The sequence below is a fragment of the Macaca thibetana genome, chromosome 15 (genome assembly GCF_024542745.1).
Source record: "Macaca thibetana thibetana isolate TM-01 chromosome 15, ASM2454274v1, whole genome shotgun sequence".
Lineage (NCBI taxonomy): Eukaryota > Metazoa > Chordata > Mammalia > Primates > Cercopithecidae > Macaca > Macaca thibetana.
Genome location: NC_065592.1, coordinates 109,712,017 through 109,739,886, shown reverse-complemented (window position 1 = coordinate 109,739,886; position 27,870 = coordinate 109,712,017). Strand labels below are relative to the sequence as shown.

The 27,870-nt window shown below is 55.2% G+C and overlaps 2 protein-coding genes across 4 annotated transcripts in view; one reads left to right on the top strand and one right to left on the bottom strand.

The window, feature by feature from the left end:
* AOPEP (aminopeptidase O (putative)) overlaps nt 1-2,146 on the top strand; it is a 366,175-nt gene extending 364,029 nt beyond the window's left edge. The window contains exon 28 of the mRNA XM_050760723.1: nt 2,018-2,146. The gene's annotated coding sequence lies outside the window, so the exon portion shown is untranslated. The remainder of the gene's footprint in view (nt 1-2,017) is intronic.
* A 14,438-nt stretch (nt 2,147-16,584) lies between these two features.
* The window catches only part of FANCC (FA complementation group C), a 214,007-nt gene continuing 202,721 nt past the window's right edge, over nt 16,585-27,870 (bottom strand). For all 3 annotated transcript variants that reach the window (XM_050762294.1, XM_050762295.1, XM_050762296.1), the window contains 3 exons: nt 27,624-27,798; nt 22,904-23,107; nt 16,585-17,138 (listed from right to left, as the gene is read on the bottom strand). In XM_050762294.1, coding sequence (XP_050618251.1) covers nt 16,995-17,138; nt 22,904-23,107; nt 27,624-27,798 — 523 coding nt within the window. In that variant the 3' untranslated portion in view covers nt 16,585-16,994. The remainder of the gene's footprint in view (nt 17,139-22,903; nt 23,108-27,623; nt 27,799-27,870) is intronic.

Sequence of the window (27,870 nt, the reverse complement as noted above, 5' to 3'; positions counted from 1 at the left end):
CCCAGCCAGTTCCTGTGAGGCACAGTGGCCGGGGTTGCTCCCAGGGCCCCTTCCAGCAAGCGGACTCCTGGCCTGAGAGTCCCCAGAGGCTTCCCAGGGCAGCTAGAATCTGCCTGGAGAGAAGGGATCTCGTCCCCAGGGTTAGAGGCAGTAAACTAACAGCAAGGACAACTGCCTTTAGCAATTCTGTGTGTCACGTGCTTGGTCCCTGCAGTTTTCATCAGTTCCAAAGCTGCACTGGCATTTTTATGGTCGTCTCGAGTCCCTTTGATTCAAAAAATTATACCTCTAGGATGCCAACTAAATGAACAGCAAACAAACTCCACCTGTTTGCCTGTGTAACAGGCGCGAAGGCGGCAGTGTCGCCGGCGTCCTTCCGCGGAAGCCCGGTGCGCGCAGACGGGGGCACGGGGCGGCGCTGCTCTCAGGTGCTCTGGCTGCTTGGGTTCCTGGCATGCTGATTTGTGACTTAAGATTAAAATCACATTGCCAGGGATTACCACGCAACCACGACCTTGGCTGCTGCTCCAGAAGTTGTGGCCGCACTCGCTGCCGATTGGAGGACAGGTGTATCTCGTAAATCTTCTTTGGAAACAAAAGAAGCCACCAGCTGAGGAAGATGCCCACCGGTCACCGTCCCTGTATTTGTGCCCAGCGATGACCTCTCTAACAAGGTGCAGAGCTTAGCTGATTGGTGAACAGTGATTGGTTTCCGCTTTGTTCACAGTGGCTAAGTTCTGCACCTGAAGAGAAGGTGAGATGGGGACAGTTAAGTTGGAGCCGCTGGGGCAGAGGCTGTTGCTGACGGGCGGGCCGCTGCTGCACGGTCAGCGTGGGTGCAGAGCGCGATCCTGGAGGATGAGAGACCACTTGGCCCGAAGGACGCACTATCTCCTGCTGGGAATGCTAGCCGAGCACTCAGTCCTTAAGTCTGTCCACAGAAACACCCACTAATCGGACATCTGTCTGAAAGGTCAAATGTATTGAAAGTTGCAAAAATTACTCTTACAGAAAACTGAAACCAAATGCGTCCCCATCAGTCGAGTGAAACCACGTGGTGGTTCATGCTGTGAGCGGGGTGGGTGGGGCTTTCGGAGGAGCTCCTGTTCTGGGCGCGGTGAAAACTCTCTTGTATTTACAGTCCAGGCCTCCGCATCTCCTGCGCCAGCGGACGGTGCCCACGGAGCTCCCAGCTGAGGCGCTGCTTCTCCGGGCTGTCGATTGGACCCGCCCTCCGGTGCCTACTGAGCTGATATCAGTTCTCATTTTACACACTGGCTCAGTTCAGCAGGAACAGGAGTCGAGCCCTTGAGCAAAAAGCCTTCGTGTCTGTAAGTGCCCGAGGCTCAGGAGAGCTGGGGCTCCCACTCACGGCAGACAGGCTGCGTCCTCCCTGGCCCGGCGGCAGCACGGTGCCAGTCGTCTGTATGTGCTCCTGCGGCATGGGGGTTTGTAGACTCAGAAAACCCTGCTGGCAGAAAGTTAAGAGCTCCCAGGCCTGAAGGCGGGACACGTGCCTGCAGGGGAGCGTCTGCCCCCGTGTGTGAGGGAGGCAGGGCCCAGCTCTCCCACCGCAAGGTGAGCTGAGACTCTGAGGGCAGTTAGAGTGGGTGCGGGTCTGAAATGGGGACTCCTCCTAGCAGCTATTGTGTACGTGAAGCCTGAGTACAGCCTGCTGGTGTCAACGGCCACGTGTGAGCAGGCCAGCATCACACGGCTCGCTGTGACCCGTCCCGGGACTGTGAGATGGGCCTGGGTCTCCTCCTTGTCCTGTGATTAAAGTCCTCTCCTGACAGTGGAGAGCAAAGGCACACAGAGGTGCGCTCACAGGAATTCCTCTTGGCGACTAGGTAATCAGTTACTGCTGTTTCCTTTGCAGGAAAGACCCCAGCGAGATTCTTTCATTCACCTCCTCCTAGCCTGGGGGACTGGCCCTGGACATCAAAGGAGGGATTATGTGGCTGCTAAAGCCGTCAGCCCACAGCCCCGTTCAAGTCTTGGTGCTTCTCTTTCCCAGAGGCTGGTCCCAGCCAGGCACGCACAAAAGGCAGATTCTCATAAACGGCGGCCTCCCGCCCTGGATCTGGAGTGGAGCTGCTCTGGGATTTCGAGTTCTTCTGCACAGATGACTAAATATATCCGAGAGACGTTGGAAAACCTGCTGAACGTTTTACGTTGGTCTGCTCAGCACATGGCTGGATGTGGATATTTCTGTAATTCAGGACGTCACACCGCTCCTGTGTACCAAGACCAGTGGGCGCCGTTTGATGTAGAAGAGCAGGACGAGACTCTACGATTATTCTTAATAAATGTAATGGATTTTTTTTTGTATATGTGTTTGCTTCTGAATTTCATACTGTTTAAAAATAACAAAGGCTGGGCGCGGTGGCTCACGCCTGTAATCCCAGCACTTTGGGAGGCCGGGGCGGGTGGATCACGAGGTCAGGAATCTGAGACCATCCTGACCAACATGGTAAAACCCCGTCTCTACTAAAATACAAAAAGGTAGCTGGGTGTGGTGGTGGCACCTGTAGTCCCAGCTGCTCGGGAGGCTGAGGCAGGGGAATCGCGTGAACCCGGGAGGTGGTGGTTGCAGTGAGCCGAGATCGCGGCGCTGCACTCCAGCCTGGGCGACAGAGCAAGACTCTGCCTCAAAAAAAAAATAAAAAGCACATACAAGAAAAAGGTATTCTTCACGTTCTGGTGTTCCTCTCCCACCTCCCTAGTGTATTTGTTGTTTTCAAGGTAGTGTTAGTTCTCTTAGAAGCCTGAAAACAAAAGAAATTTGGCTGGGTGTGGGGCACTCTCTTCTGGTAAAATGGAGAGCCTGGGCATATTCAGGCACCGTGGGAGTCTGGTGGTGTGATTTTTCTTTCTCCACAAGGTTTAGGGTGTAGACAGAAGCTGGGCACTGACCTTCCTTGGCGCAGTCTGTGGGCAGAATGTTTGGCAGTGCCTGGAGAAGGCCGTAGGAACAGGTGCAGCCACGGGCCCCATGCGAGGCTGGGCTGAGCCTGCGTGCGCTTGAACACCCACAGTCTCCTCTGCCTGGCTCCGGGGGCACCACAAATCCTGGCCTATTTGGGGGGAAGCGGGGCTGTCCCGTGGATCTCCGTCAGAAGCTTTGGACTGAGAGGCCGTGGTCTCCCGAACTCTGTTTTCTTGTGCCAGTGACTGATTCCAGAAGGTTCTTAGGATTTGCTCTCTGCTGTCACATGCCTTTGTGTGGGGCTGTATGGCTGGCCGGGCCATCGTGGAGGACGACTCGCAACTTGGCTGTTTGTGTAGTTGAATAAATACAACCGCTGCTTCCTGTGGAAACAGAATGAACGATGTTTTCTCTCTGCACTGCCCCCTTTTTTTTTTTTTTTTGAGGCAGAGTTTTGCTCGTCGCCCAGGCTGGAGTGCACTGGCACGATCTCGGCTCACTGCAACCTCCGCCTCCCGGGTTCAAGCGACTCTCCTGCCGCAGGCTCCCGCCACCATGTCCAGCTAGTTTTGTGTTTTTAGTAGAGACGGGGTTTCACCACGTTGGTCAGGCTGGTCTCCCGACCTCAGGTGATCCACCCGCCTCGGCCTCCCGGAGTGCTGGGATGACAGGCTGAGCCCCACGCCCGGCCCTCCCTCTCGTCCTTCTCTCTGCACTTTCTGAGTGTGACAGGCGTGGCCCCGCGCCCAGCCTCCCTGTCTCTCGTCCTCTCTGCACTTTCTGAGTGTGTTTGGCTTTCACTGAGGCGAAGCCGGGAAGGACCCTGGGAGCAGCGGCCAAACTGCCTTGCGAGGCTCCCACTCCCGCTGTTTGCAGACGCTTGGCACCTGGGCCTCTCGAGAGCTGCGGGCGGCTTCACCGGCCCAGTGGTTTGGGGTGATCCTGCTTTTCCAAAAATTGAAAGCCATGCTTTGTCTTCTTTAGAAAGCACTAAAGCAAAGCTGAACTGCTGAATAGGTGGGGCTCTGCACAGACCGCTAATCCCCTGGCTCCTGTGAGTCACCGGGTCTTGTGACTTGCTTTGACCACCGGGGATCTGGCCCGTGAGTGGCATGAATTCGGTGGACCTCATCAGAACCAGACACTGGTGTCACGGCTGTGGCTGCGGTCCTGCCAGGAGAGGTGGCGCTGCGGCCTCCAGACCTGGGGGCACCCTGCCCGTGCCGGGGCTGCCGCTGGAGGTGAGGGAGGGAGGAAGCCGGAGAGCTGCTCCTCCATCCAGGCAGGGGCTCCCTGAGACTGCGACGGCCCTCGCCGGCATCCTCCACCTGTGCCTCAGCAGACTCTGAGTGGGTTCTGCCGGCCGCTCCTCTGGCGTCTCCTAAGAGACTCGAGAGACCCTCCAGCCAGGGCCTGACAGGCCTCGCGATTCCAGCTTCAGAGCAAGCCAGGGTCTCGGGGTCAGTAGGAGACAGACGTGACCAGTGCTCTTCCATTTTTCCGTGAAGTATCGCATCAGAAACTAGCTCAGATCAAAGGGCGTGTGACGGGACTGAGGCTAGAAAGCTCACGGCCTTAGCGCGGCCATAGCGCCTTCGGAGAGCAGGGTGTCTGCGCGGGGCTCGGTGGTCCTGGATGATGAAGGGGAGCTGTCTGGGAGAGCAGGGTGTGGGTGTGCCAGGGAACCGGAGTTCCCACTGTGGGTTCACCTGCCACGTGGCAGGGTTTGAACGCAGGTCCACGTGGCTCAGCGCTTTCCTCCACGCCACGACGCCTCCCCAGCTGTGGGCCCTTCTTTGGCATCTGCTGAGGCCTCCATGTCCAGGCACTCCCGGGACACCACCCTGTCACACTCCGCAGCCAGGACTTGAGAGGCCCCTGGGCCTTCACGCCTCCTCCAGTGTGGTGGAAAGGCGGGCTGGGTGGGGCACGGGCCGCTCTGGAAAGCACGGAAACCTGAATTTGAATCCGCCAGTTGCGTGCTGTTTCCCAGCCTCAGCTCAGCAGCTCCCCCGCGGCCGACCCCTGGGCAGGACCTGTCACAGGTCCTCGGTTAAGTTGATGTGAAGGTATTAGCTCCCCTGACCCCGCAACAGGCTGTAAGAAATAAACTGATACAGGAACAACCTTCTTTACCGACAAGCCAGCGCCTCCACTGAGCAGACAGACCCAGGACTGGAGGGTCCCCACGAGACCCCATCAGCTCCCTGTCTAGGTAGAAGCCAAGAAACACCTGCTCACGTGGGGCTTTGTTGGGCTCTGTAATAACTTGGAGATGCCACAGGGTGGGGGAGCCCCATGGCTGTGCCCTGAGGCTGCGTGGGGCTAAACGGCACTGAGGGGCTGGAGGGCAGATGCTGGAACATGTCGCCCTGGGCCCCGTGGCCTGCAGCCACCAGCAGCGTCACAGGGCCATCCGTCTCCCACGTGGTGGGCATGAACAATCAACTGGGTTTGCCAGGTTTCATAAAAGATCAGGGAGAGGCAGCAAGTTAATGGGTTAATTGCCACTGTCCTCCAGGAGAACAAATGGCTGCGGGGTTCAGCCCTTCCCCCTGAGGCTGAGGAGATGCCAGTGTTCAGCCCGCAGGAGCCGGGCAGCCCAGCGCAGGGCACTTCTCCAGAGACCAGCGTGTTTGAAACAAGTGTCCCTGCTGTCGCCTCTGGCCGTCTGAACACAGGCTGTGCCAGTCTGTGGCTGGGCCTTGGCCCAGGGCCTGCTGCAGGACGGGAGGTAGCCAGGGCATCTGAGGGTGACCCCAGCCCGGAGGGCCCCCCACGAAAGGAGTAAGCAGCAGTGACCACAGCCTGCACTCGGTTGCCTGCAGGCCTTGCCAGCACCCTGGGGCCGGCCTGGAAGGGCAGCTCCCCGCCTCCCTGCCAGGGCTGAGGGGACAGGAGGACCTCCCCGGCCTGGGGCTCTGGGCCACAGCCCGGGGAGAAGGCTGGGAATTCTGGCCGGACAAAGGCAAAAAGTGGGGCGAGGGAGGACACAGCAGAGAAGCACCAGGGAAGGTCCCAGCTCAGCTTCCTTTTGAGGATTAAAGGATTTTAAAGCATTTATTTTTATTGGAATTTTAAACCAAAACGTTGAAATAATAGCCTCCATCCTAGGCAAGGTGACCTTCCCTGCAGCATGGAGGGAGGCCAGCCACACCCAAGACAGGCCTGGCGGAAAACCTGCCCTCGACGACGAAGGGTCCGGGAGGCTGCGGCTTCCCTCCACCTCCCTTCAGCCTGCAGCAGCCGGTGGCCAGGCCTGGGGGAGGCCGAGGGGAGCGACCTGTGGTGCAGTGACCTCACCAAGGGAACTGTGACCCAGAGCAGCTGAAAGCAAGGCCAAGGGCTGCTTTCAAGGGACAGTTTGTGTAGGGTTGGAAGTCGTAGGCCAAGCACCTCCTGGTTCTATAGATGGGCCAGCGGAGGACTTGCGTGGTCATGGGTGGGGTGAGGAGAGGTGCTGGCAGGGAAGGGGGGCTCCTCGGCAAGGCAGTCCCACCCGGCGGGGGACCACAGTCTGTCCTGGAAGGCTCCTTCTGAGCAGAACTCGGGGTACGCAGGGGCCCCCACACCCCGTTCCCCAGAAGAGGAGGGCGCTGCCTGGCACTGCGTCGGGGTTGACATTAAAGTGTGGCGGCTCTTTGGTTCGTTGGTGCCTTGGGCTGAGCCACAGTAGGCTCACTCTGTGCAGGGCCCAGCCATGGCAGGCACTCCCTGTAGGAGCATGGAGACGGCGGCCAGCTGAGAGGTTGGGGGGCCTGGAGGTTGAAGGGGCTGCCTGGACCTCCCAGGGTCGTTCCCAGCACCGGCGGACAGTGACCTTGGCCGCGCTGCTTGGGCTCTGGAGGTTTACAAGGTGGAAGGGAGGAGAGGCCGCTTGTGACTGTTCAGTGGCAGGTTTTATGGGTTTCTTCCCACCCTGCCTGCTGTCCGGGAGACTGATCGCCTGACACGCATTTCTGTTCCAGTCGGATAACCAGCGTGAGAAAGGCCAGCAGCCGAGCCTGGGGTGGAAGGAAGCCACCATAAAGCCACAGATGTCCCAAGACCAACTTGGCACGTGTGCATCCGCGTGCCCCCCCAACAGCTCCCCAGGGACGCCTGAAGGGGTTGATGCCTCGTGGTTCTCACATAGATCCAGAAGAGAGGAGAGGCTGAGCGCTTCGGTCACCAGGGTGGGGCCTGAGACAGTTGCTGATGGCACCAGAGCCTGTTCAAGGCTGTGTGTGTGTGTGTGTGTATGCGTGCGCACACACACTTGTGGGCAGGGGCAGTGCAGGGCTAAATGCAGAAATGCAGAGAAAGACCTCTGGCCACACAGTTCTGTCTAGTCCCAACAGCTGACAAGGAACCAATCTGGTCCCTACAATGTTGGTTGAGATAAAATAAGGTCAAGGTTTGGCTTCTCAGCCCCAGGACTTTAAGGGAGTGGGCCCAGGGGGAGCTGCTGTAAAGACCAGACCCTCCCACCCCTGCCTGGGCCCACCCAGCATCTGGCTACTCCGCCACCCCTACCTAACCCTGGCAGTCGCTGCTGAGTGGGGCCTGGGGCGGGCTTGGGGCTGCTCCCCAGGGAACTGTCCATTCCGAGTCTCCGGCAGGCTCCCCACCTGGGAGAGGAGAGCCCAGCTCTGGTCCTGCCGGGGGCCGCCTGCCCGGACGGCTCATCTGTGGCTTCGGCCGGGGCACAGAGGCGACTGGGTGTGCACCCTGCGGCTTCCATTTTCTTAAGCTTTCTTTGTGCTCCTGCCTGTAATTTCTTTCAGCCCGGGCTTTGTGGAATCTGCCCGCTGCTGTAAAGCCCAGCCGAGGAGGTGCTTTTGCCAGCAGGGGGCGGGTGGGGTGCTGAAGCTGCCCACGGTCAGCCCTGACTCGCTGCCAAGAGTCCCGAGTTCCAGAAAGTTCTTTTCTGCTCTCATAGTCCTCCCTTGCCACACGAGGTCTGGCAGAACAGAAGTGCGTGTCCTGAAGACTGGACTGGACGCTCATGGTGAGCTCTGAAAGGCGGGAGTCAAGGAAGCCCCCTCTGGCTAAGACACCACACTCTTCGCCCCGATGCCCGGGGTTTCCGCATTCTGACCCTATGGTTTGAGTCCCCAGGGACTTCGGCTGTGGTTTTGTTTAGGGAGGGAGGCTCGGGAAGGACGTGAATTATGGGCCTAACTCGGAGATGAAGACGGAGTCCGTTTCAGTGATTGCCGATGGAATGGAACAAGTGTGCGTTTATGTTGGGTTGCAAAGACAAGACAGATAACTTGTGGGGAAGGAACTGCAGTTTGATGATTGTACGTGCTTTACTAAGTTAAATGCTGTGGAGGAAGCGACTGCAGAAACTTGGTTTTGGCACAGCTGAGGCAGAGGCCTTGCGTACAGGAGGAGAGCCGTGATGAGCACAGGGCCCTGTAGATGGAGGATGGGTCTTTGGAAAGCTGGGTCTTGGCCCATAACCAAGCTTGGGGGCACCCAAGAAGCCCAAGTCATCAGGGTACAGGTCAGGGCCCGTGCGTCCAGCCATAGTGTAGCAGGACGAGCCGCAGACAAAACTCCTCAGACACCGGATTAAAGAAGGAAGAGGTTTTTTATTCGGCCGCGAGCGTCGGCAGACTCACGTCTTAAGAGCTGAGCTCCCTGAAAAAGAAAGTGGATTTTTTCTAGAAAATTCTGTCCAGTGGTAGAACGTAAGTCCTGTGAATAAGAAACAAAAGCACCACCACGCTGACTACGGTGCGGGGATCGCAGATGGCGCTGTCTCCTTTTAAAGCTGCAGATGGTGCCCGGCCTCCTTCCCTTCAGGGCGGCGTTTAACAGCAGCCCTCTCTTAGGGCAAACAGGAGTCTTCCTTTGCATACTTGATGACGACAGCTTATTTTTCTCGTAGCTCACACATGCAAACAAATATAGGTAATACATAAACAAAAAGTAAGTTTTCTCTGCCTTTTCACCTCGTCTCTTCCCCAGGTCACTATAATAAAGTTGATTACCGACTCCACCCTGGCACCGGCAAGCGCGTGTGCAGGCCTTGCTTTATACACAGAGGGTGGCACAGTGTGCACACGGGTCTAGATTGGCACGTACGTGACACTTGCTTCTCTGTGTCGACGGCCGCATTGCATGGACACCCAGCCTTCCGTGGGCTTCGTTCAAGTCCCAGCCCTGCTAGACAGCCTCAGTGTAACCTTGGGCAAGTTACTCGGCCTCTGTGTTTGCATTTCCTCCTCTGTAAACTTCAGCTGACTGTTGGGTGAGTGAGCGTGAAGCGGACAGCAGGCCCAGCCTCGAGGGGAAGAGCGTGCGCTTGTGGCATGCAGGCTTTTCCTTTCTTTTTTTCTCTCGTTTCTCACTCCTTTCTTGCTCTTTTCCTTTCTCTCCCTTTCCTCCCCCTCCATTTCCTCTTTCATTTATGTCTTTACGTGAACCTGAGTTGCCCAGTTGGTGCTGTGGCATCCTGCACACACACAGGCGCCGGCTTCTCCGCGGGGAAGCCTTAGACGCGCACTCGTGAGGATCCCTGCAGTCTGCAGTGGAGGGAGTGGGGTCGGGAGCACTGGGCGTCTGCTTCTTGGAGAAAGGATATACAATCTTTTTCGATCTTAGTGCTTTTATTCCAGCAGAATACACTAAGATTGACCAGTGTAACCACGTGTGAGGAACCAGCTCTGCAGCCTCGGTGTCTTCATTGCCGTGCAGCTCACCACCATCCGTGGCAGCGCTCCATCTTCCCCAGTGAAACAGGGCCCGTTCGACACTCGCCCCCCAGGCCCCTGGGGGCACCGTGCGGCTTCCTGTCTCTGAGGTTTGCCTGTTTTAGGGAGCTCATATGAGAGGGGTCATAAAATCTCTGTCCTTTTATGTCTGGCCGATTTCATTTCACATGAAGTCTTCCAGGTTCCTCCATGCTGTGGCTTGCTCAGGATCTCTTTTTTTTTTTTTTTTTGAGACGGAGTCTCGCTCTGCTGCCCAGGCTGGAGTGCAGTGGCTGGATCTCGGCTCACTTCAGCCTCCACCTCCCAGGTTCAAGCAATTCTCCTGCCTCAGCCTCCCGAGTAGCTGGGACTACAGGTGTGCACCACCACGCCCAGCTAATTTTCGTATTTTTAGTAGAGATGGGGTTTTACCATATTGGCCAGGCTGGTCCTGAACTCCTGACCTTGTGATCCGCCTGCCTGGGCCTCCAAAAGTGCAGGATCTCTGCCTTCTAAGGCTGAGGACCATCGTGCCGTGCACACCGACCGCGTTTCCTTTCCGCACTGGCTGGGCTGCTGGCGGATGCGGCTGTTGCTGCCTCTTGGCTGTGGAGGACAGCACTGCTGGGAACATGGCGTCTAGGATTTCCTCAGCCGTTACTTTGCATTCTTTGGGGTAAACGTCTAGAGGCAGAATGGATAGATCAGAGTTCTAGGCTACCATACGGTCTCCAGGGTGAATTTTTTACTTTGATTTTTTTTCACCCTATCTTATGGTTCTGATCAATTTGGATATTTGACAAGCTGCCCTCCGAAAAGGTGTTACCGGTTTCCCGTCCCTTCCTCTGCCTGTTCCGCACTCTGGGACCAGCGCGGGCGGCACCAGCCTTGAGTGTTGCAGGCTGCCGTGGAGATGGTCAGGAGCACCGGGCTTCTGCCGCGCCGTGGAAAGGCCCCGCCGTCCTATTCGCTGTGGCGCGTGTCCCTGCCCGTGCGTCTCAAGCTGGCAGCCGATTCCTTACTGATGTGTAGAAGTTAGGAAATTCGCTTTCTTCGTGTGCTGCAAATACTTCTTCCCTCAGTTTACCATGTGTATTAAGATACTTTGTTTAGTTGCTTTTAATTTCTGTATGGCCAGTTTTACCAGCCTTTTCTCCTGTGGTTTCTTGCTTTTGCGTTGGGCATGGGAAGGGTTCCCCTGTGGCAGACACAGCCAAGGGAGATGCGTGGGGGGTCCCCGTGGCCCGGCCTGAAGGAGGCGTGGAAGTCCACAGGGATGCGCTGGAGCCTGGGGTCCTGCCCCCATCTCGGGAGCAGCATCCTCTCCACTCGCCTTCTCCCTCCACAGGGCTGGGGAGTCTGCTCGGAAACAGTGGCCTGCGGGCAGGGGCGTGGGTGCTGGGAGGGCGAGGCTGGGGCTGGACAGGGTGTGACCATCTGCAAACCACTGAGGAACAAGAAGTTCTAAATGAAAGATCAGAAAACACTTTCTGCATTTTGGGAGGAGGAAAAGCTTCAATTTTATAAGCTAAATCCTTATTTATCTAAGTAATACAGCATCTCGACCCAGAGTGGCTGCAGCCTCCCTGCCTCTCCCAAGCAGGGGAACTGCTAGAGGCTTCTCAGAGCACACAGATCCCGGAACGAGCCGTGCTCCAGGTGCCGAAGCTGGAGAGAGGCAGAGGGCTGGGGAGCTTATCTGTAACAGTTCTACTCCCGACACCATCTTTTCCCCGTTGATGGCAGTGTCTTTATCTTATACGAAATTCTGTACATGTGCACGTGATTTACTCGGCGGGAGATGACGTCTGAAACCTAGGCAGTGAGTAGCGGGGAGTGACAGGGCTGCTTCCCGGCTCCCCAGCGGGCTGCATGTGGAGATGGGAGAAGGGGAGGGGTCGAGTGGCTTCAGAACTCGCCCTGAGTCCCCGGCAGGATGGAGTGGCTGTCGGCAACATGGGGAGCCGGTGGATGTGGGACGTGGTGGGGCAGGTGGGCCCGCCTGGGGTGTGGTAAGCAGAGAGGTCCTCACACCACCAGTGGGGATGCCCGGCAGGCGTCGGGCTCTCCGGGCCGGCGGTCCAGTGGCAGGTGTGGCCCCTCTGCCCAGAGATGCCACGTGAAGCCGTGGGCAGGACAGTCCAGCCTCTGGGTGGAGTCCGGGGCGCCCACCAGGAGGGGGACAGGAGAAGAGGAGGAACATGTGAGCTGGGAGGAGGTTGGCCCAGGAGGCCTGAGAGCTGACTGCTGGCTGCAGCCATGGGGGCCCTTTCAGCCCCACCCATGTTTCCCTTCACGAGAAGCTCACACCGATTATGTGTCAGTGCGTGGTACACTTCATGACGCTTCACTTTCGGAGCTGGCCTGGCTGTTCACGAGTGTTTACTGTCCATATGAACGTTGGAATCAGGTTGTCTGTCCTCTAATTCTGTGTCTACAACCGTCAGTGTCTGTGTCCAGGATGTCGTTCCAGAGGGAGCAGCCAGCAGTTACAGCAGTGCCCTCGGCTGGAAGGGGACTGGGCAATGTCTGGAGGAAGTTTTGTCCCCACTGCTGGAAGGGGTGCACCAGCACCTAGTGGTGGAGGCCAGGCTGCTGCCAACACCCTGCAGTGCAGAGGACACCCCCACAACAGGGAGGCATCTGGTCCCAAGTGTTCATGGTGCTGTATTTGAGAAACCCAGATTTAGGCACCTACAAAACGTTCTTTCTGAAAAGGCTCGCCTCTGCCTGTTCTGCTGCTGGCTGCTGGGCTGTTTCGTGGGACACGACCTTCTAAACTGCTCTTGCACAGGCTGCAGTATAGATGCTGTGTGCAACTGGAGACGTTTTTATTGTCTCCGTCTGCTCAGTGTCCGGCCCCTTCCTGTAGTTGGATGATGCCTTTGGTGGTATCCAAGGTACCCAAGAACGTTACAGACCAGCATCCCTGGCAGGCCTTTGACCCAGGCTCCTCCATCTGATGCACCTGGGTGGGAGCGTGGGAAGGAGTGGGCACGAGGGCCTTTCTCCTGGCTGGAGTGGGGTCCGGAAGGGCTGGGCAGCAGGACTGGCCTTGCCAGGGCATCTGAAGCCAGGGTGGGACCGCTGCTGGCTGGCTCACACCAGGCCTCGCCGGCCCAACATCTTTTTCATCAGTTCCCTTTACTTTCAGCATTCAGTGCACGTTTCTGTTGCTTGCAACCAAAAGTCCTGGGTGTACAAACTCCCTGCCGAGAACAGCAAGTGCAGTAAGACACCGTGACAACAGCGGGAGGGAAGGCCTTTGCTGTGAGCTCTGTCACCGGGTTGGGCTTGAGGAGTGTGATTTGGACCCATGGTATAAAAAAACTGTGGAACTGGATTTTAGGAGGAGGCTTGAAGACACACTATATACTTACTGTACCATAATTTTCGTGTTTTGGTTGTAAAATGGCTTAGTGATGATTAATGACTTAGGATTTTTGGACAAAATCTACGGACTTCCCAATGTCTGGCAGAGGGAAGAACTTTAGCACCAGACCCCCGGGCTGGGGGAGGTGGTCCTGGGCTGGAAAGAGAGGAGGAAAAAGGTGAGGGGAGAAGCTTGGAAAGCAAAACAATTTTGGATTCCTCGTTGAATAAGGAGCACATTCCTCACATTTGCCGCCACCGTGCACATCCTCCAGCACGTCCGCCGTCCTCTGGGCAGCGTACGGCCAGGCTCGGTGTTGACTTTCCTGCGTTTCGGGTGGATTCACTCTGCCAGGCTCACCAAGGTCCCTTCTTCTCCAGCTCCCCTGTGTCAAGGCCCTGTTCAAAATTTCTCCACTTCAACAGAAAACTCGGCTTCCTCCCATCCCCTGGACTAGCTCCCATTTCCATCCCAGCACCTTGTCCCACCAGTTAAGACACCGGGCAGGACAGGGTGAAGGACGAACCACAAAACCCGCCAACCATGGCTGCTCCAGCGAGAGGCTCCTCAGGGGTGTCCTAGCATTTCCTGTTGGCTCCCTCAGGCGCCCTCCTGACCCGGGAGGGGCCCCCGTGTCCCACGTCCGGAAGCACAGGGAGCGCCGGAAACCCCACTGGAGCAGGGGTCCTGCGGTGGCCACAGCGCTGCTCGCCTTGGCCGCGTCACTTCTGCCTCCCAGAGGGACCTGTGGGTCTGGAGGGCAAGGGGACAGCAGCCTGTGAACCAGCAGACCGAGCAAGAGTGGGTGGGCTCTGCTGGCGGGACGAGGCCTTCAGCTTCAGGGATCAGGGAAGGGACAGGACAATTCAAGTGAGGCTTATGGTCAAGCCCGGCTTAGAGAAAAAACATACGAAGCGCATGTGACCTGATTCTAGCAGGCCCTGCCGGATGCCTACCCCCGTCCTCCCCTTTCCTCCGTGGTGACAGGCCCCTTAGTTTTTAGGTATTTGGTAGCAAGTTTCCAGGCCAGAGGCTAAGCCATCCTCGGTCTTTTCCGGGCACATCTAGGTTTTGCGAGGCCTGAAGCTTCCACTATTTGGGGCCAACGGAGGAGCTTTTTCCTGAGAGAAATATTGTTAATATTTAATGGACACAACATTAGGTGCAAATTGAAGTTTTATTTAGAATGAAAAAATAGACAACAAGTTACAGATTTTAAAGAGCTTACGAATTCCACAGATGTTGTGGAGTCCGGGTGAGTAACAGCCAGGTTGGAGGGGTGCGCCTCGCCTCGTCTGTGTTTTTGGCTTTCTCTGAGGGTAGTGGTTTTACCAACATGCTCCATCAAAAACTATCAGGGAGAGTCTAGAAAAGGTCAGGTAAGGTCAGATTCTGGGCCCTGTGGCACCTCTGCAGACCTCGATCAGTTCCTTCCACGGTGGCTCCAGGCCTTGGCATCCCTGCCTCCCCATGGCTGCCCCGTGCCCAGGCCCCACCAGCGATGTCAAGGCCCCCTCGGCCGCACCGTGCCGCGCCCAGCATCTCGGACGCTGTTCCTTCCCGGTGGCACCTGCCCAGACTTTGCCGAAAATCGAAGGCAACAGGAGGAGGAGGTGGGCTTAGGAGCGAAGCCGCGGCCCACACCTGCCCGGCTGCCACCTGTCCCAGAGGTGGAGGGACCAGCCGAGGGGTGGCTCCCCTGGCTCCCCACCTTTGAGTGTCTCTCAGGCCGGGAAAGGGCAAAGGGCCACATGAAGCCAGCAGGCACTTCGGTGCCACATCCCCAGAGGGACGGTCCTATCCGGGAACCGCTGGCTGCCCGGAAGGCCGCTTCCACTGCGCCCACGAGAGGACTCGGCAGCTGTGAAGGAACTGGGAGATTCTACAGGCAGGCCGAGCTCAGGGCTTCCAGGCTAGGAAGTCTTCCAGACGCCTAGCTTCACCAGTCCCCGGTGGAGAAGACGGAAGGGGCATGGTCAGAGGCCTGGCCGGGGAGGAGGGAGAGGCCAGCCCCGTGAACAGGACCACAGGACAGGGTGAGGGACTGTCCCAGAATCCCCTTGACGACAGAAGGCCTGGTCCCAGTGACCCTCCCTCTAGGGGCTCCCTGCTGCCACCGTGTCCACAGTGGTCAGAGCTTCCAGGGCCAGCCGGGCTCCCTGCTGCCACCGTGTCCACAGTGGTCAGAGCTTCCAGGGCCAGCCGGGCTCCCTGCTGCCACCATGTCCACAGTGGAGTCAGCTTCCAGGGCCAGCCGGGCTCCCTGCTGCCACCATGTCCACAGTGGAGTCAGCTTCCAGGGCCAGCCGGGCTCCCTGCTGCCACCATGTCCACAGTGGAGTCAGCTTCCAGGGCCAGCCGGGCTCCCTGCTGCCACCATGTCCACAGTGGAGTCAGCTTCCAGGGCCAGCCACAAGTTCTGGCTCAGAGTCAGAACAGGAGAGAGGCCCTCAACTCCAGTGAGGCAGCTCCTTTTTCAGCCCCGACGCCTCTGACGAAGTGTTTGTTCTATGAGGGTAAGGATCATGATGGCACAGAGCGTGTTATATGAAAGCAATGATCACGATGGCAGCTGCCACCAAAATATTTTACCAGCACACCCTTCTGACTGCAGCATTTCTCAGAAGAAAAGCTCAGGTGAAAAGTTCCTGGAATTTTCCAGATCTTCAGGTGGCTTTATTAGCATTGCCACATACCAAGAAAAGGAATTTCCCTAAAGGTTAATCTCTAATCCAGTGAAACTTTGCTCATGCCTCAAAACGGAGCCAAGACTCCGACTAACACACGTACATCAAAATGGACAAAAGCAAGTCTTGACTCACTTGACAAACAGAATAGGCACAAAAGAATGTACAATCGGTACAATTCCAAAATATCTCTGACAGGAAAACGCATCCTCTGCTGACGTGAAATAAACATTAACTTTGAGATTACACCAACAATGCCTTTTTTTTTTTTAAGACAGGGTCTCACTCTGTTGCCCAGGCTGGAGTGCAATGGCATGATCTCGGCTCACTACAATCCTGCCTCCCGGGTTCAAGGGATCCTCATGCCTCAGCCTCCTGAATAGCTGGGATTATAGGCGCCCACCATGGCACCCCAATAATTTTTGTATTTTTAGTAGAGATGGAGTTTCGCCATGTTGGCCAGGCCAGTCTGGAGCTCCTGGGCTGGAGTGATCCCCCTGCCTCGGCCTCCCAAAGTGCTGGGATCACAGGTGTGAGCCACTGCGCCCAGCCAGGTCAATTCTTTATCAGGAATTTCCAATTCCCATCTCTGTTTAACAAGAGAACTAACTGATATGAATCCTGCCTTTGAATGTTTCTGGAACACGTCCTCCACCTTCACCTGCCGGCCCCTCTCATGTCCCAGGAGCTCTTTGGTGGCAGTCAGCGTTTAGCAAATAGAGTGGAAAGCGTGTGCAGGAGACGCAGGCTTGGGTGTGCTCTGTCTGCTCCTGTGGTCTATTGGGCAGGTCCAGGGAGACGCAAGGGAAGCCTGAGGGACGCTGACTCCCCGTGGAGATTTCTCCGTACAACACGACAGCGTGGCTGTATCCCAGATCCCTGACTCCTGAAGAGAGTCTAAAAAGAGCTGAGTTCTCTCTAAATTCTTCAATGGTTCATCACCAAATTCTTGGTTCTAAGGCTTTGAATCTTTAAATAATAGATGTGCATCTAGACTTGGGTAAAAACTAGAAACCTGTTCTCCTACCCAAGCCTTTGCTTTAGTAATTCTCTAGCTGACGGTCTGGCCGGGCGGGCACCAGGAGCGCTGAAGGCTCACTCAAGTCATTGGTGAACATGTCCAGCTGAGTCTGCGCTGAGGGACCTGGCTCTGCATTTTGTAAAATAGATACTAGCAGATCTTCCCAAGACGTGTATGGCTCATTCTCACAGCCCAAAGAGGGCACTTACTTCACAAATGCGCGGCCATAGGTCATCCTCTGTCCTGTGACTCTGGCGAGCCTGATCCCTCACGCCGGGCACCCACACGGCCTGCGTGCCTTCTAGACTTGAGTTCGCAGCTCTTTAAGGAGCTCTCGGGCCAGTTTTCCTGATCTAGGGCTTTCAATGCCGAGACGATCCCATCTGTACAAGGTCTGGTCAAGAAAGCCAATGATCTCGTGAGTTATCTCGGCAGTGTGAGCCAGCTGCAATCAGGACAGAAGAGAAGGCAAATTAAAACACTTTCCAGATTTGTCCCTTTGTCCAGGGACGGACCATGACCACCCAGTCCCTGAAAGACGCCCTATGCAGCATTTCCATCAGTTCCAAAGCACAGCACGGGGAGCTCTTGTTTTCAAGGTGATTGGCACAGCAAGTCTGTCTCCACGGCCGGCTACACACTGTGCGGTGCGGCTTCCTAACGAGCCTCCCTGCATTGAGCTCAGCTGCCAACAGCGTTAGACTCATAAAGGCCGCAGACAAGAGCTGCAATCAGAGGTGCCTCTCGGAATGCCAGTCACAAGCTGTGGGAGGGTGGGCTGCAGGGAGCAAAGGCACATGAGCATGCTGTGGCTTGACTTTCTGCAAAAGGCTCACACGAATATGAGAGTTGGAAGATGCCACCTGTTTTCACACAGACAGCCCAGGAGTCTGGCATCCCCGGGCTAGAACCAGACCTACTTGCTTTTTAACAGGCCTCTAAGGTTTTAACACCTGATTCTTGCAGGAAAGCAGGAGACACAGCCTCAAGGCATTCGTACCTGTTGGTGCCTGTAAGTATTTTCCTAAAAACTTCGGTTAAGAAAAAAGGGAAGGGTGAGAATCTTAAATTCAGCTGTGTGGGGAATTTACAGTTTTTAAGCACAAGCAGTAATAAGAAGGCTTAAGTTTTTGAAAGAGTAACCGATACATTCGTTTAGTGTGTGTCAGTTTGTACAGAACCTGCAAATGTTTAATTAGCCAGAGCAGCCCAAGGTCAGCTTCCTCTGGAAGGGCTGGGACGTTCTGGGAGAGTGAACAACTGCCTTGGTTTCCCAGGACTAGTCCGGTTTTGCTGCCTCCAGTCTGATGGCCCAGGACACCCTTCAGAACTGGGAGGGTGAACAACTGCCTTGGTTTCCCAGGACTAGTCCGGTTTTGCTGCCTCCGGTCTGATGGCCCAGGACACCCTTCAGACCTGGGCTTCCACCTCCTGACCGCCAGTGAAGGGAGCCGTTCATGCAGTGTGAACGGCAGCTTGGGGACGCGGAGCTAAGAGTAAACGACATGGGGCAGACGGTGACGTTTGCTCTCCTCGGCCCCCGCTGGTAGCACCCAGGGCCTGCGGCCAGCCCGCCAGGGCCAGTGCAGCCAGCACGGGGGCTCCAGCTGTGGCCCCAGCGTGTGCCAGTGTGTCCCTGGGTGTCTGTATTGCCATCACTTGGTTTTTACTCAGAAATGACAGGCACATAATGCTGATGGCCTTCGGCAGATGCAGCCCGTCCTTCATCAGGGAAACACTGTGTGCCTGCTGCTGACCCCTTTCAGAGTTAACCACCACCCAGACCCTGAGTGGGAGGACGGCCCATGGTGATGGGCTCGGCCGTGTCTGAAGAAAGACCGAGTTGTCATTACAAATCCAACCTTGCATCTTCCTTACACGCCAGCACTCCTGGGTGAGCCCTTCCCTGTTCTCTAGTCACACGCGAAAATTCGCAGCCCTGCAGCCACCTGGAGAACCTGCCTCCCTGCTGGCCTTGGCTGGTGCACCAAGAGTGGGTTCAGTTCATGTTGAGTTTAACGACTACAGAATTGAACTCTGCATCTCGGAGCCTTGCTAACTTTTGCTGCTGTTGCTGTGGCCGAGCGGCAGGAGGCAGGAGAGGGAGAAGCGGGAATCCAGGCCAGGACAGGAGGTGGAGCCCCGGGGCTGGACTCCACGCGGTCCTCTGCGCTATGCTGGCCTCCAGCAGGCATAGATGAGGGAGCGAGTGGACGGCTGGGGCAAGCCAGAGGAGTGCCCGGCGAGAGGCCAGGAGCCAGAGAGGCAGGAGAAGCGCAGGGACACTGGGCAGGGCCTCGTGGATGGAGTTCTGGGCAAAATTGGAGGGCCGAGGTCAGAGAAGATTCCGGGACAGCCAGGGAGCGGACCTCCAGGTGCCTGGAGAAGAGCCCACTGTGCAGAGCTCACAGCGGAGGCCACGCAGGAGGCTGTGGGCAGATGGGGCTGCAGGACCTGTGCGTCCTTTAGGTCAGGTGGAGCCATTTGTTCAAGCCATTTGTTCAAGCCATCTCCAAGAGGGCGCGAGGGCTTTGAAGGGAGACAGCGGCCTTTGCCTCAGGCTGCCTCATCCTGCCCTGAGCTGGCACTGCTCTCCAAATCTGGATGCCAAGACAGAGGGCAGAGCCTGGGACCAGCTGGGAGGTGGCTGCGCTTGGGCTAGGTCCTGAGGGTAGAGAGACCCAAGCTGCAGGAGGGAAAGGCCGTCCCACCAAAGCCACCATCTGGCCACCACCTGCTCGTGGGCCAAGCAGACTTGGCCCTTTCCAGGGTGCTGTCGGCAGAGGAACTGACAGAGGCCAGGAGAGGCGGGGGCGGTGGGATTGTTCCCTGGAGACCCTGCCTGCCAGCGGCCACCGCAGCGAAGGCTTCTCATTAGGAAGACTGATGTGTTAATAAAGACGGGTTTTAAAACGTCCGAAAGAATAGCACGCAGGAGGCGCTTTCACTACGGCCGGCGCCCGGATGGCCAGCACCCACTAGACAGAGCCAGTGCACGAGCGCCACACCGGCGTCTGCTCCGGGAATGAGCTGCTGTGCGTGTCTTCTCTGCAGCGGAACTGACGTGGGGGGTGTGATGACCCAGCACTGGGGCCCTCCGTGCTCCTGTGGGTTCCCGTGTGGATCAGCAGGCAGGACTGAACCACGTGTCAGGATGGGCTGCCCGCACAGGGCGCAGGCCGAGCCTCGCACCAGCCAGCTGCTTACTCCCAGCAGTGTCTCTGGGGCCAGTCTTGAGGGCGATCTGCTTTGAACGTGGACTGAAAGTTTCCTCAGAGTCGATAGGAACGTGGTGTCAGGCTAACTGAAGCAGAGACCTGGGTGTCTGGGGTGCTCTCTCTGGGTGATTTTCTCTCACCCTGTGGGCAGGGCTGGAGCCACCCAACTCCCATGCTAACCCCTGCTGCCAGGCCCAGGCCATGGGCAGCTTCTCCACTCAGTCGGGCCACAGGGTGGGGGAGGAAGTGCCTGAGCCGGAACTGTCCTTGCCACAGGGCAGGGCTGACCATCTCCCACTGCCCCTCCCCCAGGCCCCCATAAGCACCTTCCCACTGTTTCTGTGAGTTCCAGTCTTTAGATCCACCCACAGCTGAGGGCGCCATTTGTCTCTTGCGTCTACCTTATTTCGCTCAGCGTAAAGCCCGCTAGGTTGGGCCGCATTGTCACAGGTGTGCATTTTATAAGAGTACACGAGATTCTCGAAAGCGTTCTCACTGTGCTGGGCCAGGCCCAAAAAGGTGGCACCTGGCATGTGGCAGCCAGTCGTCTTCAGCCTTGAGCTTCCTCAGGCTCTCGGATGCGTCTCAGCTGAGACATCAGAACCTGGGAGGCACAGCCTGGGCCCGCTCCACAGGACTGTCCTACCAGGATGGAGACAAACTCCTGGCCCTGGTTCTTGGTAGGTAGGTCATTTGTTACGGGGACTTTCTGCACCTGGACACTCACATTTCAGTCGGGCCCGGCCTGGACGGGAGCAGGAGGGGCCTCTGGGGACTGGGAATATTCCTCTCTTGAGTTGGTTGCTGGCTGCACAGGTGTTGGTTTGTGAAATTCATCAAGCTGTGTGTCTTCTGTATGTATATGTCAACAAAAGTACAAATAAAAAATAAAACTCCCAGAGCCAGCGTGCTGGTGCTTTTTTTGAGATGAGTATGTTTTTAAATTGTGGTAAAATATACATAAAATGTTCTATTTTACCCACTTTTGTAATTCGGTGGCATGCAGTTGTTTACAGTGTCGCACGGCCATCAGCACCGGCCGTCTCCGCCCCTTTCCGTCATCCCCACACGGACTCCCCACCCTCCGCCCTGGGGACTCTGTGGTTCTTCCTCTTCCTGGACTTGACCCTTCAGGTGCCTCACCTAAGTGGACTCATACAATATCCTCGTCTCTGGCTTATTTCAATAGCACAGTGTCTTCAAGGTTCCTCCAGGTTGCGGCACTGTCAGACCCTCCGTCCATCTTCAGGCCGAAGAGTACTCTACCGTGGGCACAGACCGCACGCTGCACTGCTTGTCTACGGGCATTTGGGCCGTCTCTGCCTGTGGCTGCTGATAGTGCCGCCCTGAGCGCGGGGCCAGAGGGCCGTCCAGCCCCTGCTTTTGGCGCTCGGGTATAGATCTAGGAGAACCACCTAGATCTATGGTAAGTCTGAGTTTGGCTGCTTGAGGAGCCGCGCCCTTCTTCTCCACAGCAGCTGCACGATGTTAACGTCCCCACCCAGAAGCATGTGAGTGCTCTGGTTCCTGTGCACCCTCAGGGGCGTTTTTCTCTCCTTGCTGACAGCCATCCTGATGCATCTCGCTGCACTTCGCCTCTCCCTGAGCACTCGTGCCCTTTCTGTGAGCATCTTCCCACGTGCCCACTGGCCATTGGTGCGTCGTCTTTGGAGAAGTGTCTGTTCAAGTCCTTCGCCCATTTTCGAACCAGGTTATCTTTTTGTTGTTAAGTCACAAGAATTATTTATGTATTCTGAGTACTAAACTCTAATTACATATATTCTTTCCAAATATTTTTCTCCCATTCTGTGAACTGTGTTTGCACTTTCTTGATAGTATCCTTTGATGCACAAAAGCTTTTAATTTTCATCAAGTCCAATTTATCTATTCTTTTTTTCATTGCTGTGTCCTCGGTATCATATCCAAGAAATCACTGCCAAATCTAACGTCACGAAGAGTGCTCACTTTTGACTTGGACCATTCTTTACCCCTTAAGTCAAGTGAGCTTCAGGAAGGATTTCTTTATAATAAACCATTTTTTACAAATTAACACAATTCTTTGCACTGTTGCAGTGAATAGCATTGTGGTTGCTTTGTGTGCACATTCTCATTGTGGCCGTATTTCTTTCCATGAGGAGGAGGAGAGCAGCACACTGCGATGGAAAGAAATATACATGGGGACAGGAGACCTGGTTTCCACTGCGGGCTCTGGCAGCAAGCCATGGGCCCAGGAGATGGCATCTCCCTTCTCCGAGCCTCTGTTTTCTCGTCTGTGACACAAAGGTGCTGGAGGGGGCAGGCTCTGGGGCCATCCCAGCTGTCAACCTCCTTGACCATCTACCTGTGTTGGGCAGCCTGGTACACACACTGCAGAGGCCACACCCTCGGACAGGGAGCCACCTCTCGCCTGCAGCAGAAATGAGTACTCGGACGCTGGACCCCAGAGACTTACCAGGGTGATGACATCCCGGGTGAGTACTCGGACGCTGGACCCCAGGGACTTACCAGGGTGATGACATCCCGGGTGAGTACTCGGACGCTGGACCCCAGAGACTTACCAGGGTGATGACATCCCGGGTGAGTACTCGGACGCTGGACCCCAGGGAGACTTACCAGGGTGATGACATCCCGGGTGAGTACTCGGACGCTGGACCCCAGGGAGACTTACCAGGGTGATGACATCCCGGGTGAGTACTCGGACGCTGGACCCCAGGGAGACTTACCAGGGTGATGACATCCCGGGTGAGTACTCGGACGCTGGACCCCAGAGACTTACCAGGGTGATGACATCCCGGGTGAGTACTCGGACGCTGGACCCCAGGGAGACTTACCAGGGTGATGACATCCCGGGTGAGTACTCGGACGCTGGACCCCAGAGACTTACCAGGGTGATGACATCCCGGGTGAGTACTCGGACGCTGGACCCCAGGGAGACTTACCAGGGTGATGACATCCCGGGTGAGTACTCGGACGCTGGACCCCAGGGACTTACCAGGGTGATGACATCCCGGGCGATCGTGTGGCCTCCAGGAGCCCAGAGCACGAAGTGGAGGAGAAGGTGCCTGATGAGCTGCTGTGCAGGAGCTCTGGGGTCTGTTTCTGTGTCCTGTCCTGCTGCTGTCTGCAGGTCCCGGGCTGAGAGGCTGCTGCTTCTGGACATCGCCAGGAGGTGGCCCAGCACGGCCTTCACCTGGACCTGGGCAGCAGCATTGCACAGGGGAGAGGTCAGGAAGAGGTAGGACAGACACGCTTCTAGGATTTATTTATTTGCTTTGAAGCAACCCCCAGAAAGGGGCAAGGACAGGCCCCCGAGAGAGGGAGCTTCGCAGCGGCCGAGTTTACACTCGACGCCACACAAACCCAAAGGGGCAGAATGGACATTTCTTGCCTTTCTTTCGTCTTGCTCACCAAGCAGTCAGGGCACCGTGCCAGGAACTGACCTTTTTTTGTATAAAAGGAAACAGAGAAAAGTCCTCAACGGAATGTAGTCAGATTTTTATATTGTGGGGAAAAAGAACAAAAGCCTCCTTGAAGACTCGCCTATCACAGCCACAAATCAATTAAAGCCCCATGCAGTCAGACCTCCGCCGAGCCAGCGTTCCCATACGGATGCAGGCTTGCTTTGCTTCTTGCTATATTGGGGATCCGGGCGGGGGGCACACACACAGGCACGGCCATACACATGCATGCACACACAAGAACGGCCATACACATGCATGCACACACACAGGCATGGCCATACACGTGTATGCACACACAGACACGGCCATACACGTGCATGCACACACACAGGCATGGCCATACACGTGCATGCACACACACAGGCACGGCCATACACGTGCATGCATACAACAGGCACGGCCATACACATGCATGCACACACAGACACGGCCATACACGTGCATGCACACACACAGGCACGGCCATACACGTGCATGCACACACACAGGCACGGCCATACACGTGCATGCACACACACAGACACGGCCATACACGTGCATGCACACACACAGACACGGCCATACACGTGCATGCACACACACAGGCACGGCCATACACGTGCATGCACACAACAGGCACGGCCATACACATGCATGCACACACAAGAACGGCCATACACATGCATGCACACACACAGGCACGGCCATACACATGCATGCACACACAAGAATGCATTTGTTTTTAGACGCTGGAACAATCTGTTTGTACGCGTTTAATGCTCAAGCAGAGGTCACAAGTCTGTGGAACCCACATAATAATGGTCATTGTAAGTCTGCAGGTTGTTTTTGCATAAAAAAAAACTTATTCCATGCTGAGATGTTTCTGCTTGCCACAAGAATGGTACACCCAGTCGTGACTTGGAAAACAAAGCAAAAACTGAAAGCCCAGAGCTCCAAATGCCACATGGAACTCATGAACAGTTATGTTCCATCACTTCTGAAAGAATACTTAGGCCTATTCTGAGAATTCCCATGACCAATTTTATGGATTTTGTGTGAGGCGTTTTTTTCCCTGGAAGTCAAGGCCTCATTCAATGAGGTCTGTCATAAACTCCAGTACACTGGGCGTGTTGTGTGAGCTCCTCTGACCACAATACGAGACCGTGAGAAACTGCACCATCGGGTTCTTCCACGGGGAGTGGCCGCGCTCTCCCCACCTCGCCCCCCAGCCGGCCCAGTCTGCCAGGGTCTGATGGTGTCTATGGGAGCCCAAGGCCATTCTGCCATCTAACTGGGTCTGCAAAAATGCCGGGGTTGAGGAGGCTATGCCTTTATATCTTTTTTCTCTTGACCCACAATTGACTTTCCGCCCTTGTCCAATAATCCCTAAGACGGGGTCTTCTTCCTGTCTGTCTGTCCCAGACTGTTCCCTGCAGTCCGCCGTGCCCATGGGCTTCCACTTGGACCCCAGCAACTTTACACACGTCCGAAGTTTTTCAGGAGAAAGACAGAAGCTTTCTTTTCTTTTTAAAGTACTTTTTTATCCTGCACTATAAAAGCTCATATATGCTTACTATGGAAAATTTGTAAAGAGAAAAAGAAAAACCATTAAAATGATCTACAACTCTACCATCCAAAAAGACTCACTGTTAATAATTCAGTTTATATACTTGTCTTTTTTCTATGCACTGAGACCATACCATTCACTGCACATAATGCTTTGTATCTTTCATTTTTCTCTCCATAATGTACTATAAGAAGTTCAGTTCACTAGATCTATGAAACATGTTCTTCAAGACCTTTTTTTTTTTTCCCTGAGACAGAGCCTTGCCCTGTCACCCAGGCTGGAATGTAGTGGTGCAGTTTCTGCTCACTGCAACCTCCACCTCCTGGGCTCAAGCGATCCTTTCACCGCAGCCTCCCTAGCTGGGACTACAGGCACACACTACCACACCTGGCTCATCTATATTTTGTAGAGACAGGGGTCTATTTGCCCAGGCTGGTCTCAAACCCATGGATTCAAATGATCCGGCTGCCTCGGCCTCCCAAAGTGCTGGGATTACAGGTGTGAACCACCGCACCCGGCCAAGAGCATGATTTTGCATGGTGTAAAACAGAATGCTATTCCACGGTTAGGATATACCACAATTTATTTGGCCAGTAGCCTTATTATTGAAAGTTTAGGCCATTTCCCATTGTTGTGTTTATGAACAGTGCTGGCCTCTGCATGGATCTCTGTTCCCTAGGGGAATTCCTAGCAGTGGAACCACAGGGTTAAAGGGTATGAACCTTGCCTGGTTCTTTTTCTTTTTTTTCTCTAGTCATCATCGTGCCTTGCCTGATTCTTAAGGGCATCTAAACATATTTTTTTGTTTATTTTGTTGTGATCCAATTCAGTTGGCAAAAGGAGATGAACTCTGGCTGCTGGTGGAAAGGGTGGCTTGGCCATGAGTGGGACAGGCCTTTTCACAGGCAGGACACATCCCGGGTGGGAACACGCTTGCTCTTTGCACCCATGTTCTTTACCTCAAGGACGGCCACAGAGGCAGCGACACCAGGCCCAGCACACGATGCAGGGACACGCGACCAGCTGATCGTGACTTTTTAAGTCAGGCAAATGCACAGATACTGCTCATTTCAATCCAGTCATATAAGAATCATGCTTTCTAACACAGTTCACAGTGTGTCTCTCAAGCCCCCCAACAGGCCGTCAAGGGATTAAAGCTCATAAAACCCAGGGAAACAAGAGGTACGTATCATTCATGAAACTAAAATTCCCTTCCCAGGATGCCACATACACCAATGCCTCAGCAGGCACCAGCGAGGAAGGGGCTCTGGAGGCACCAACATGAGCACTGGACTGGACTGCCAGGCAGATGGCACCTGTGACAGACGGTGGGGAGGGAAGCAGAGGCCCGCCACGCCCCACTCACAGTGAGCCAATCTGCTCTCATCCAAAATCCTAGGCATCCCGAGGGAGAACGACGCAAAGGTTTTGTTATTTTTTCTTAAAAAAGGACCAAGTTAGCTAGTAGAAGATGTGCCAATGTAGAACTTCCTAGAAATTGTTATTGAATAATTTATTTCTTTTTACTTCAAAAGTGACTCTCTGTCAGTACCCTTTTGACTGTGATGGAATTGAACACGTATCTACCAACTTAGCTTATACGGAATCAAATCAGACAGAATATAAAAGGGCTTTAGAAACCATGTGTGCCCTGTACATCTTATTACTGTTAAAAACATCAACCAGGATTTTCCTTAATTAGTTTAATGTGCTCTTTTAAAGGGGAAGAAATAAAAAGCTTTCTTTTTAATCAGACAGCAATCCTCAAATATATATGCGGGTTACGATAATTTCTTCACAAAGCTTTATTTCTGATCTAAAATAAACTATCACCAAATTTCAACTTTTTAAAATCTAAAACTATTTTTCTTTCCTATGCCATGCAAGCCTTTAAACAAATAAAACACACAGACATCTTTATTAGACCCTGTGTTTTCAGACAACAGAAAACACGAAAGCCAAGAGGAGCTCCACATAGAATAAGCCCGTCCTCTTCAGCTACCAAGATCGGCAGAGAGCACTGGCCGGGGAAGTTTTCAGAACCGAGGAAATAAATGCTTGCAAGGAAGGTGCCAGTGCCTTTAATCAAAGCATTGCTTCCTGTAATTATCATATTCCACATAAAATAACAACTGTCTTTGCCACAGACAGTTATCCATGGAGTCCCATACTTAGCTGCTCTGTTATTTAGGAAATGACCAACTCCTTTTTCAGAAGCAAAGTGGTTAATATCATGTGATTACTTTAGTAAGAGATGTAAACAAAGCCAGTAATGTGAGGATCTGTTGACTGATCCAAGAAAGCAGACAGTCAAGATGGAAGCAAGAACTGGCCGGGTGCTGAGGAGTGAGAGGGGGCCCCGGCTGTGGCCAGGCTCTGCTGCCAGCGCACCCCTCGGAACAGCCCGTCTCTGCAGGGCACGCCCTGGAGGACGCGACCCCGGGGCCGATCCGGCGGCCGAGCGATCACAGATCAAACGACCTCGGGGAGGAAGGGTCCTCGTTTGCGGGACAGGGGGCTACATGTGGTGTCCCGTCTCTGGCCACCTCGGTGGGGCAGGCGAATGCCTCTGACCACAAGGCTGGAGGTCGCCACGCCTGCAGGGTGCCACGACGTACGCCATCTGTGGGCAGAGCTCAGGTGTCACGGAAGCCGAGCCCACGACAGAGCCCACCCCACACACATGCAGTGGGGCTGCCACCCACCATGGTCTGTGCTCTCTGCTGCCTCCCATCACGGGGGCTGTAGTAAAAGGCCAAGAGCCACAGCAGGGCCGCGGGGGGTTCGGCTGCCGACCTCAGGAGCTGCTCGGCCACCATCTCGGCCCATCCTCCGAAGTGAATGAACAGGAACCAGCTCTCCAAGGGACCTCCGCGGGACCTGGAACACAGAGGAACACAGAGCACACGGCGGCTGGCGGCTGAATTCTTCCTCCTTCGGGTTTTTAAAGCA